Source organism: Plectropomus leopardus, chromosome 4 (genome assembly GCF_008729295.1).
Source record: "Plectropomus leopardus isolate mb chromosome 4, YSFRI_Pleo_2.0, whole genome shotgun sequence".
Taxonomy (NCBI): domain Eukaryota; kingdom Metazoa; phylum Chordata; class Actinopteri; order Perciformes; family Serranidae; genus Plectropomus; species Plectropomus leopardus.
In genome coordinates this window covers 34413353-34426738 of record NC_056466.1, presented here as the reverse complement: position 1 = coordinate 34426738, position 13386 = coordinate 34413353, and the positions used below count along the sequence as shown (strand labels likewise).

General features: G+C 38.8%; 1 protein-coding gene across 1 annotated transcript in view; it reads left to right on the top strand.

Annotated features, from left to right (window-relative positions):
- The window catches only part of rptor (regulatory associated protein of MTOR, complex 1), a 248178-nt gene that overhangs the window by 181522 nt on the left and 53270 nt on the right, over nt 1–13386 (top strand). Inside the window, 5 exon segments of the mRNA XM_042484972.1 lie at nt 248–388; nt 1638–1758; nt 1968–2044; nt 2046–2109; nt 5784–5939. Of these exon segments, the coding sequence (XP_042340906.1) occupies nt 248–388; nt 1638–1758; nt 1968–2044; nt 2046–2109; nt 5784–5939 (559 nt within the window).

Sequence of the window (13386 nt, the reverse complement as noted above, 5' to 3'; positions counted from 1 at the left end):
TTCATGTTTCCTTTGTGTTAATTTTCAGGTCATTTTTGTTAAAATTTTTTACTAATTTCTTGTTAATTATTTGGCCGCATGTTGTTTAGTTGCACATAACCTTCTCTCCATGTTTTTAAAAGAAATCAAACCAACTGGTCAAGGTTTCAGAAGGCTAAAAAGAGGCTGATTTGTGCATAGATCAGACTGACATCCCCATTGACATTGTAACAGTGGATTGTGAATTGTGGTGTTTGTGCTGCTGCAGGTGAGGTGCGCGGCTGTCTTTGCTCTGGGGACGTTTGTGGGAAACTCTGCTGAGAGGACAGACCACTCCACCACAATCGACCACAACGTGGCCATGATGCTGGCCCAGCTCATCAACGATGGCAGCCCTGTGGTCCGCAAGGTCACTGCAACACAGTCACACTCACACATCCACTGACCCATTCGCATACGAATTACATACAGTTTAATATAGCCTCGAGCACAAACTCCAGGGTTTCAGTCAGCATGGACCTTTGAGTCTAGAGAGCTGGGTAAAGTCAAGACCTCTGACAGTTTATGACAACTGCTATAAAGATATCAACAGGTTTTAGGACAGTCGGACAGATGCTCATTTATTTACAGACAAATCCTTTCAGGAATACACTCTTTATTAAAATCACTGTTGCTTCCTTTGGTCAATTGCTGAAACCTTTTGGGGACATGCTTCAACGGCTTATTTAAAAAAAAAAACAAAAATCATTGAGTTTGGTGATTTTTCTACTAATGGTCACTGATTTATGGCCAAATTTTACAAGGCCAATGCAATTGTTTAGAACTGGTGGTGTGCCGATGGAGCGATTTCAAAATAATGTGGCAAATATGGTTCAACATTATTGTTTAACATACTCTGCAAGTTTTGTCATGATTGGAAAATCAATTTCTGATTTATAGTCTGATTTGTGTTGTGCCACGCCCATTTTTTTTCTATTTGTGGCGCCCCCTAGTGGTAAATTTGTTCGAGACTTTCAAGTTATGTAGCCAGTACTTAGGTGGACAACTCATGCAAGTTTGGTGACGATTGAGCATTCAGTTTTGAACACAGTAGGTCTTCCATTAAGCATCTTCAAATGACAATGACGCATCAACAAGCTTTAATAAATTTTGACAAGCTTGGTCCATGACAATTCCCAGATAGTATGGTATGTATTTCACCTTCAAAGACCTATCAAATTTGTGAAAACATCACTAAAGAAAAACATTTGAATAAATAAATCTACACAAAAACAATAGGGTGTCGTTATATGTTTAAAGAGTAAGAAAGTCAATTTAAAATCCAGACACAGGTAGAAACGGTGGTCCCAAAATATATAAACAACAATGGTTACGTTTAGTTTTGTCCTTCATATTTTATGCAGTTAAAAAGACTTTATTCAGTCCTAGTACTAGCACGGTCTATGTCGAGCTTATTATTTGGATAAAGCAAACAAATGGACCGTAGCCCTGAGGACAGAGTTTAAAGGAGTAGTTAAAAAATTGGTTGAAATATATCCAATTGCATTCAAAACTCCTGCTTGTCTTGAAGATGTCAAGAAATGAAGTTAAAGAAAATGATCATCAGTGAAACTGAATGATCCTCATGTTTCCCTTTTTTTTTCATTTGCATGTGACAGGAACTGGTGGTAGCACTGAGTCACCTGGTGGTCCAGTATGAAAGCAACTTCTGTACTGTTGCCCTGCAGTTTATAGAAGAGGAGAAGAACTACACAGTGCCATCACCAGCCAACACTGCAGGTACTGTGCACACACACACAGACACACAAAACACACACACACACACACACACACCCCCAAACACTCACACCGAGTGCTTACTTAATCTAGTCTGATCATGAATTGTCACTTATTGTAATGTTACCCCCCATCAGAACAACATTAATTTTCACTTGTCTGAGATTGTCCTGGCTCTTACATGATGCACGTCCATCTGTGTTTACGTGCAGAGCCCGGTAACCTGACCCCAGTGAGGGACAGCCCGGCCATCCCACGCCTGCGATCAGTCAACTCCTACACCAACATCCCGAGCTGCCACCACTGCCCGCAACCTGAACAAGAGCCTGCAGAACCTTAACGTCAACGAAGACGGTAGGAGGCAGAAAGTGCTGGGGAACAGAGTGAGACAGAAAACAAGGCAGATGGGAGAGAGATAAATAAGATGAAGCAGAAATTTAGATGAGTCTGTGGGAGGAGTGAATGAAGACAAAGAAGGAGATTTAGTCAGCTGAATGACAGAAATGAATCCAAGGAGAGACCATCAGCACATTCCATGAGGTTTTCTTCCTCTGCATTACTTTGGACCATAAATTTAACAGTCCTCAGCCTTCATACTTTCCTCTAGCATTGACAGTCATTAGAGCAACATAGTGAGCATCAGTGAGGGACCTACACAGAGGCTGAGACCACGTGGTTCAGAAGAGATAACAGTTCAGTTTGTGTTCTGTTGGTATTGATTTCAGTCCAGCTTTCACATGCACAAATAACTCCTCTTCCTTGACATGCAAGTCTAATGAGTGTGTCTTGTGGCTAAATGCCAGAACTCACATGGACCCATGAGTAGAGCTGCACAAATCAGTTCTGTAATAAGCAAAATTAAAATTTTGGCTCACAAGGTAATGCTCCCTCTTCAGTGGTGAACTTTGCCCCTTTCCCAAAGCAAACCCTGTCTGCCGACACTTCAGTATGAAGTGACACTCCACATGAACTAACTCTTGCAGCTGAGGAGGGCACTCCACATTTAGGGATTAAGTAGCAGCAGCACCCATGGAAACAGATTTTAAGGAGAAAAAACGTGTCAAATTTGCTTCAATTAAGGTTTTTTCTTGATTAACGCCCCCAAAAAGCCTTTGTAATTGCCAAATCCTTTGTCTCCTCAGAGTTTTTTTAATTTCTAATTTAAAGAGTTTGATTGTAGGGCTCCAATTGGCCTGGATTTGATTTGAGCATGTATGAATCTCTTATATCTTTATCACAGTCCTTTAGAGTTCTTCATTTATGAAGCAACTCTTTCCAAAATAACTTAACTTTGGATTTTGCTTTATCAGCTCCTCCTTGCTATTGGCCACAGATTTCATTGTTGCTCAAACTCCGCTTCTAATATTCTGTCGTCTTGTTTTTTCTTAACAATAGTGCCCTAGATAGCTGCCTATCTTCCATGGAGTGTTGCCAGCTTTCTTTCAGCCCTATGTTAACCAACCGTGTGATAGTTTCAGCATCTGGTCTATTTTTTACGTGGGCCATGAGCGAATGAACACTCATAATGTATTGTCAGTTATATAAAATGTATATTAAGTATGATATAAATTATCTGATTATGATAAAAGATAAGGATACCTTGTATCAGTGTTGCATTTAGCCCATGCACATTGTTTGATCATTTTTTAAATTATAACTGCACAAAATAAAAATAAAAAAACACAGCAAAAGTTCTGATGCTTTTCTATGGAGGTCCACAAGCAGGATGTCCGTCTTCATTGTGTAGCTGCATGAAATTGGATTGGATTGTGCCATTCAAGGGCGGAGTTATAGGTCAATTGACATATCGGGGTGCTTCCGTTAGTGATAAACTCAATCGCACCTTGAAAAAAAGTTTTGTCCCAGCTTTAGATTTTTTGATTCAGCTAGCCAACTTTCTTACACTGTATATTTACTCCCATATTTACCAAAAAAGCAAACAGGGACAACAAACATGTTTCAGTGGGATTAGGCTGAGCTCTCTGTCAGCTCAGCCTAATATGTCAGTCACCATGCAGACCTCAGCGAGCCATTCTGATCAGCAGCAGAGACTGGGAGCTGTCCCCGGTGCTGAACTCTAGGCCTGATAAGCAGCAGGGACTGGGAGCTGTCCACGGTGCTGAACTCTAGGCCTGATCAGCAGCAGGGACTGGGAGCTGTCCACAGTGCTGAACTGTAGTCCTGATCAGCAGCAGGGACTGGGAGCTGTCCATGGTGCTGAACTCTAGGCCTGTTGAGATCAGCTCAGAGAATTGGAACAGGGACGCACTGCCTACTCTTAACCATGAGCAGGAAACAGCCGTCACCATGGATACTGATAGATGGCTAGCTCACTGAGCTGTTCTATTGTATTATGTGGTCTCCCTGTGGATGTTTTACACATCCAGAATAATGAGCACTTGCTGCAAATGCTCTCCTTTTTTTTAACTGATGCCTGCAAATGCTGGAAAATATCAGGAACATGGAAAATATGTGATTATTTGACCTCGATGTGATTGTTTAATGACAGTGTGAACAGCACAAATCACATGGAATCTTATATTTTCCAATCAGATTTGGGCCACTTTCATGTGTGGTTTTAAATCAGACATAGATCTGACTTTTTCAAATGCAGCCTCAGTCTGAAAATGTTTTGGCGCTTTGAGCACCACAAGCCGAGTGCTATCTAGTCCCATTGTGTTGGAGAGGAGGCAGAAATCTCCAACACTTGACAGCTCAAACCAAACCAATCTAGTTGATAAATAGCGCTACAGGTAAGAGGAAAATATGTATTTTTGATTTGGGGCAGAAATTGCAGCAAAAAAAAAATCTGTGAAAGGTGGTGAGAAAATGACCTGAAAATTCAACTTAAAGAGAAGGAGAATCATTATAAAAATAACACATAACTAGGGAAAATATCAAGAAAAACAAAATTATACATTTAAAATTAGGTTACATAAAATATATTACATAAAATATTTTATTATTATATTTTCTGTTTGATTTTATCACTTTTTCTTGTCATTTTCTGTTTTGGTTCTTTTACTTTTCTTCCTAATCCTATTTTTGGGTAATTTTAGATTTTAACTACTTTCTTGCTCATTTTGGGGTCATTTCCTGTTCAGTTACTTGTTTTCGTAATTTATGTTTCTTGTGAGAAATAAGCCAGTCTACTCAGGTTTGAAAGGGTTAAATGGAGTTACAGAGCTCTAATTTTACTTTTTCTTTTTCTGATGACATGTTGAAAATAAGGAAGTTTAACTGTCAATTTATAGCAGTAGAACTATTTCTTATAAAATAGATGCATAATTTTGCTAGAATCTTTATGTTAATCGAAATGCTTGTGTAATAACTGAAGCCATGGTTGTGTCACCATAACGTCCATGTCCACAGCTCTGTGAACACATGACCTGCTGTCACCTCTGAGCTTTTAAAGCTCATGTTTGTGTCACCGCTGTGGCTCAGACAGCTAAAGTTAACCGCCCCCCCCCCCCCCCGTCTCCTGCTGCCAGATTGAGTCATGCATAAGCCCTGGGAGCAGTTAAATCACTGGCACTTGGTGAAGCGCGTAACCTGCTGCTGACACCATTTCTAATTCACACCCTCAGTGCTCATTCCAATATTCAGCGGTGTTTATCATCAATAAGCACCGAGCAGAGCGGATTTCCACTCTCTACCAATCTCCATTTGCACACTCAGGAGGATGCATAGTGTTTGGCTGTGTATGAGTCAGAGGAGTGTTTGGTGATAAGGAGACTTACAGCAGCGGAGGACTGAGCCTGACAGCTGATATGAAGTTACGAGCAGGTTCTCCAAGTATAAAGACTGCTTCCGCTCTTCACATAGCTCACACCTTGTTGGGTGTTGATTTGCCTATTGGCTTTTTACAACAATAATAACCACAATAAAGTTTATTTATAAGCACTTTACAGCAGCTAAAGTGCTTTCTGAACAAAACAAGAACCTGTTCGTGTTACATTTATGACACTCATGAACTTTTGTGCTGATTGGATGTGAAGCTAACAGTTTTGTGTGTTTCCTTCATTCAGGTGGACCAGCAGCCTTCTCTCCTGGTAACTTGAGCACCAGCAGCAGCGCTAGCAGCACCCTGGGGAGCCCCGACAATGACGAGTACATCCTGTCCTTTGAGACCATTGATAAAATGAGAAGGGTGTCCTCCTATTCGTCCCTCAACTCCCTTATAGGTAACAACGAGCATCCTGTCTGTTTTTTATTCCAAAACACACATATTTCATTGCTGTTTTTTGTTTTTTTTAAGTGAGATTGGAAGAATTTTTTTTATTGATAATGACAACAGTTTACAACTTAGGTAAATAGAACAGGAGCACATATCAAACAAATATAGCAAAAATTTGTAAACATATATGGCAAAAGATAGCAGATATATAGAATATTCAAACTATAATATACAAGATAGCAAAAACAAAACAGTAAATACGTTTGAAAAAAATCAAATTAAGTTGCATTGTCAGAAAATCTAAATTTGAAATATGGGAATGGGAAGAGGGTGATGAGCCACAGAAATTAGTTTAAAAAAAGAAAAGAAAAAGAATACCAGAAAAATATCCTGAAAAGAAGAGGGAAAATAGAAAAGTAATAACAAACATTATTGTTATTTAATTTCTTGTAATTAAAGTAGTTAAAAATATAGTTTCCTGGACATACGTGCATCTATAGACGGGTGACTTCATCAGGGCTGTGGCGTCATTACAGCAGGCCACAGACAGCTGCAGGGACAGTGTTACATGCTTTGACACACAGAAAGTGCCATTACATGAATGAACACTCCCAAGAGGGCTGAGTTTGAGGAAAAAACGGGGGAAATAAGTGACCAGGAGACTTTGATGGCACCAGAGAAGAAGACTGCAGGCTACCCCCAGAGAGGGAGAAAGCCTCAAACGAGGGAGGTGACAGAGAGGAAAGCTCCCAGTCCAAGAATAGATGAAGTGTAAAGAAGGTTTTCAGATGTGTAAAGGACAGCAGAGAGGAGCTGGAGTCACCCGAGGCCATCAAAGTGCTTTTCCTCGTACGCTGAACTTGAACCTGCTCATTTACCCCCCGCTCTCAGGTGATTGGCGGGCTCCACCATGCGTCCTGACAGCCAGTTTGTGTGCAAGCAGGAAAACCATTAACTCCCTCCCTCCCCCTCGGGAAAAGGGAAAGTGAAACGGGGGGTTCCCTTTTTCTTTCCTCTCTCTCTTTCTCTCTTGCTTTTTTTGTCATTGTTGCATTTCGAGTCTCAAACCACCTCTCAATCTCCCAGCCGCCCTGTCACATCCCAATATGTGCTTTTTGCACGGCACAATGGAAAATGAGTGGAAATGGGAAATGGAATGGAAAAGTAAATTGAGCTCTGGAGAGCAGTGAATTTGACTTGGCATGAAGGTAGGTTCAGGTACTCCAATGAAATTTCCTCTTCAGCATGTTTTCTTTGATTTGTTCTTTAAATGAAGGCCACCTTATTTTAGGTGGACCGGACTCTGGTGAGCTCGCCTCAGCTTCATATCAGTCTTTTGAGGAAACAGTTCAATTTCCTCAGCTGTTAAATTCAACTTTAACACAATCTGCTGAGTAAAGCTGGATGGATTTGCACTTATATGCATGTACATACTTTGTTTTAAAGTCATTTCATGCAAAGTAAATGCGATAAAATTATTTCTCTGCCCTCTTTAGGCCCCTGTGCTGGCAATAGCCGTGTCTTGAGGCATTGTAATTTTAGATTTTTTATCTGTATGTCTGTCCCATTCTGCTAAACAAGATATCTCAAAAAGGCCTTTAAGGATTTTTTTTTTTTTTTCAAATTTGGCACCAACTTCCACCTGGACTCAAGGATGAACTGATGAGATTTTGGTGATCATAGGTGAAAGGTCAATGTGACCTTGCATTTGTCTCATCTCATGAACGTGATATCTCACGAAGGTCTGGGATTAATTTCCTCAAATTTGGCATGAACATCCATTTCAAAAGGTCAAAAGTCAAGGTCACTGTGACCTCACAACACATGTTTTTGGCCATAACAAAATTTTACACAAATGTCTAACAGGATAAAATTCTGAAGTGATGAAACATTGTATATGCAGTAGGTCAAAGGTTAACTCCACTGTGACATCTTAATCTTCTGCAAAAACATTTTCTGGCCATTACTGACTGCCATAACTCTCAACTCAGATACTGAATTGGTGACAGTAATCTTGGGTGTCTACCTTGCAATTGTGCTGTTTGTATAGATCCTCTATTTTGCTGCAGGGAAGATGTTTGTTAAGCATCCATGTTTTCAAAGACACGGCTGTAACTTTAACAACTTTATGAGTTCATGGAGGCATACAACGGAAAGACAGTAATTCTAGTTTCTCTATGTTAAGATTGGGGCTGGGCAAAATGGCTTAATAACAACAATATTCTTATGCTGTATCACGATATATGATCTTTATCTTGATATTTTGAAATCTCATCTTAACTATTGTAAACTACCAAAATACAAAACTATTGAATAAACTACAGTTACAAATAAAGTAGCTGCTTCTGCCATAAAAAGAAGTTACATAAACTACTGTTATAATAAAGCTTACAAAATACTGTTATATTGTTAAATAAAGTACAAAGTTAAGTTAAGTACTGTTAAAAAAAAAAAGTATTGTTTTATTTAAGTAAATCAGAGCAGAACCCATGGTGCTTTTATTTTTGAAGGACCTTGCTTGTCTCAGGCCAGAAGTGTTGATGGTTGTGCTGTGGACATGAAGCCTCTGGTCAACAGTTTGATGTTAACATTTGGCATACAGTTAAACTGTTATGGCAGTATGAGGATTCATTCACTGCAAGCTGGAAACAAACTAACAACTCTCCACTTCATTCATTTGTAAGATTTACAATTCGCTCTGGGGCTCCGTGGTCACAAAATGTGACTAAATATTTGCAATTGGAGCTCTGCAGAAAAGCACAAAGCCCCACCTGCTCACACTAGCCACTATCACTCTTTAAGTCAGACCAAAGCACCAGTAAACATGATGATTAATTCACTGTAAGCTGTAAACAAACTAACAGCTCTCAAGTTCAGATATTAATAATAATTGCAAGTCATAGTGGTTCTCCATGGAAAAGATGTCACCAAATATGTTTTTGGAGCGCTGCAGAAGCCCTGCTTATTGTGTGTGTGTCTGTTAGAGGCAGAGAGCCGTTGGAGAGAATGGGGAAAAAATGAAACACTGAAGCGAGCCTCATGCCAGTGGCTAAAAAAAATAAGACAGCTTATACTCAGTGTTCTCAATAAAGTCATTAAATACATCACACCTGGAGCAAGACACATTACATTGAGAATATTGAATTTATGGCCTACGTCTTGTTAAGATACATCAGTTCATTTCATCTGGGGATTTATTTGATAATCCCGAGTTTATCAAAGCCGTCTGTTCTTGTAGTATTTTCTTTTAGGGAACAGGTACTGTGTTACACCAAAGCTTTGGAGTTAATGTCTGACGAAACAACAACAATAAAAAACAGCCTAGCTCAGTGCTTGCTCTCATTACCCTTTTCATCCCACAAGTTTAGCATTCCATATTCAGTTAAACCTTTTTCAAGCTGCTTGTGGGCCTTTAATGCAGGCGTGAGGTCCCCGTGTAAACATGTTAAAAGACATATTGGCCCCTCGCCCACTAAGCTGTGCCCCCGCCACGGCTGCAGAGTTCCAGCCTCCCAGTGTGCTTGTTTCTGCTTGCACCTCGCAGTGTGTTGCATGTATAAACAAGCAGAGCAGATGAATGAACGTTGGGAGCAATATCCAGGAGCATAAAGAAAAGGTTGAAACACAAACTCGAGTGTTGAATTCGATGTTCTGTTGGCATTTATGTTTCCGTTGTCACTTAAATTTAGTTATCTTACTCAGCCGAGATTTCACTTGTCATTGCAACTTTTTTTTTTATTGTTTACTCATTTGCTTCTATCTTTGTTTGGTTTGAAGATTTATTCATAAGACCCGTGGGGCTCTGTTTCTCATCTCGCCTGAAAAATGTATTAACTCATTTCTCTGCTTTTGGTACACAGCTGCATACATTCTCCCTTTTATCACATCTATGTTTTAACGCTGCAAACAAACAGAAACAAATGTCGAGAGGTAAAGTGGCCTGTGTATTCCACCATCTTAACCAAATTGAAACCATAAATGCTAAATGCAGCAGCTGCTGGACACTGGCCTGCAGGAAAGTAGCAGGATAACAACACTGTGTGGGAGTTGGAGCAGAGTTGCAGTAGTGATTTATTGATTTACATTTTAAGCATTCATTCTTTCTTTGTTTGTCTTTGCCGCCTTACTATAATTTGTACAAATCCTATTACAGTGTAAGAGCCGCAGCAGGCTCTCTGTGAGGCTGGAATGGCAAAGACAACCAAACTGTTAGATGGAACAAAGTTAAAGTTTGTTTAGATCTTTAGCAAGTGTGAGAAAGCAAATGTAAAAATGGAATTTGTCGTGACACTGATAACGTGCTGATTTTCAGCAGACTACAGAGCAGCTTCTTTCTCCAGGCTGTAAGACTCCTTAACTCCTCCTTCGACACTGAAAAGATGTAGCAGGATTTAGGATCAACTTTAATTTTTTTTCTCCTTAAACCATGTTTAAGGAAAAAGACCATAAATCTACCTTGTACCTTGTGTAACATGTACCATGTTTACCATCAGTAACCCAATTTGTGCTTTAAGCCCAAGTTAGTTAACCCTTTGAAACCTAAACAAATTGGCATGATTTCCTTCACAAACATGGGAAGAAAGCAATGAGCAACAAAAGAAGAAATTACACAAATAAATGCAAGAAATTAGTTAAAACTACAGGAAAATTGCGTCTGAGATTTTTAGCACAAAAACAAAAATGTCAGCCTCATTGTGGAGCTAGAACACAGGTAAACAATAGGTGTTTATCATAACATTCTAGAACTGTATCAATCTACACTTGCATCATAACATTCTAGAAGTTTAACATTCTACACTTGCATCATAACATTCTAGAAGTTTAACATTCTACACTTGCATCATAACATTCTAGAACTCTTTCATTCTACAGTTACATCATAACATTGTAAAACAGTATCAATCTACAGTTACATCATAACATTCTAGAACTGTATCATTCTATGATTAAATCATAACATCCTAGAACTGTCACATTCTAGGACTGTATAATTCTACAATTTCATCATAATATTTTAGAACTTTAATATTCTCAAATTTCATAATAATATTCTAGAAGTGTAACATCCTACATTTACCACATAACATTTTACATGTTATGTATAATTAATCATTTTCTAGACTTGTATCAATCTACAATTACATCATAACATTCTAGAACTGTATCACTCTACAATTAAATCATAACATTCCACAAGAAAAACATTCTAGACCTGTTACATTCTAGAACTTTATCATTCTTCAGTTACATTATACCAGTCTAGTACTGAATCATTCTACAGTTAAATTATAATGTCCTAGAATTGTCACATTCTAGGACTGTATAATTCTTAAATTTCATCATTACATTTTAGAACTTTAGTGTTCCAAAATTTCCTAATAACATTCTAGAATGGTAACATTCTACATATAAATCATAATAATGATGCATCATTCTACAAGAATAACATTCCAGAAACCTAAAATTATAGAGCTGCACATCATAACATTCATAGCTGTAACATTCTACAATAACATTATAACATTCAAGAGCAATAATATTCCAGAAGTCTAAAATTTCCGAGCTGCAACATTTCACAGCTTACATTCTAAAATTGCATCATAACATGCTAAAAGTACAACATTCTAGAACTGCATCATTCTAAATTTACATCATACCAGTTGAGAATGGTGTCATTCTACAATTACATTTTAACCCTCAACAATTTCCTCAAAACATTCGAGGACGATAACATTTTAGACCTGTGGCATTCTAGAACTGCACATCATAACATTCTAGAACAATAACATTCCAGAACTTTAAATTTCCAGAACTGCAACATTCTCGGACCCTAACATTACACAACTAACATAAATTGCATCATAACATTCTAGATTTATAACATTCTAGAATTGCATCATGCCGCATTCAGATTATAATGTTCTAGAACAGTGGCTCTAAACCATTTTTGGATTAGCGCTCCCCTTTCTGTTATCCAGGTCCCTTACTACCCACCTTCAGTAAAGTGTAGACAACCTGTATTCATGAAATATTAATGTTATATTATTAAAAAAGCATGCCAATGAATGCTTTAAAGCAGATCTGATTTATCAATTGGAATATCATTTTCATTAGTTTTTAAGAGAGCCAAAAAGCCATTTGAATAAAAGTTAAAGTCTAAACAAACTCTTAAACAAATGCAACAGTTAAAAAATTTAACATTTATACTCTGGGGAGCATGAATTTGGGAACAAAATTGAATGAAAATACATCCAATATTATTTCTGTGATTTTTTTTTCTTTTATTGGCATCCAATGTACAGCATATATCAATGAACAAGCAGGTCATTCTAAAAAGTTTGATAAACTTGTGTGATAATGATAATAAAACTATTGTCCCACTGAGGGGACCAAAAGCTGGGTCCAGATCTGGGACATCAGCACTCCATAAAGCAGCTATACTGCCAGGAATACATCCAATAGTTGTCGAGATACTTTATTTTGGTATAAGGGAAGCTATGGGTCTGAGGTGGAACACGTCATCCATTAGTCACAGGGTTGTCGGTTTGATGCCCAGCTCCTGTCCACAAGTCAATGTGTCCTTGAGCAAGACACGTTGCACCTGGTAGCTCCTTTACATTGTTGTCTGTCTTGACGGGAAACTGTAAGAAAACTATAAGTTCTGTATATTGCCGTCAAATGCCAGAACAAGGCTTCAAGGTTAAAACTCTGCTTTTCTGTATCTGCATTGACATTTATTTTTTGTCACATCAAGGCTTTAGATCCACTTGTACCTGTGTCAGTGTCTTTGAGCCGCTCTCCCATTTAAAGAGCATCAAAGACATGATTTGGTGCTGCTTACAGCGCTCACATCTCCCTGTGAAATATCTTTAAAATGTGCCTCGCTGAGGAGTTTCTCCTTTGCTTCCAAATGTTCTGATGCATTTTTTATGCCCCGACCATTTACAGCTCCAAAAATGCAGTGTTCAAAGTATTTTATGTCATCTGCCAAAAATGAGGAGGTCTTAAAGCTAGTGATGCAGTGCTTCGTTTAGACAATAATTGAATCAAACATCTTTACTACTGTACATCCACTCCACCGTACACGAGTCTCGTGTCACGTCGGGACAAGTCACTGGTGTGGCGTTGAGCCAGTGAGTAATGTCAGCCGTCACTTTCCCTAGTGTGGAGCGTGTAGAGGCGGCGCGGTGTAATTTGTGTGCAGCTGTAATGTAGCGTGGCGGTTAAATGGGAAAGGAACCATATTTCACATTTATCAACTGGCTGTTTACTGCAGCAGGTAGCGCGCTGGCTAGCCATCGCTAATCATATCCCGCCCCTCAGGCTGCAGCCTAATCACCTCTTTAACTCCCTCACTCGCTCTCTCTCCCTCTCTCTTTCCATCTCCATCTTGTTCCTTCTCTGCCTTCTTATTCCATCTCTTTTTGCCTTTTTGCTTCTAAAATATCTAGTCT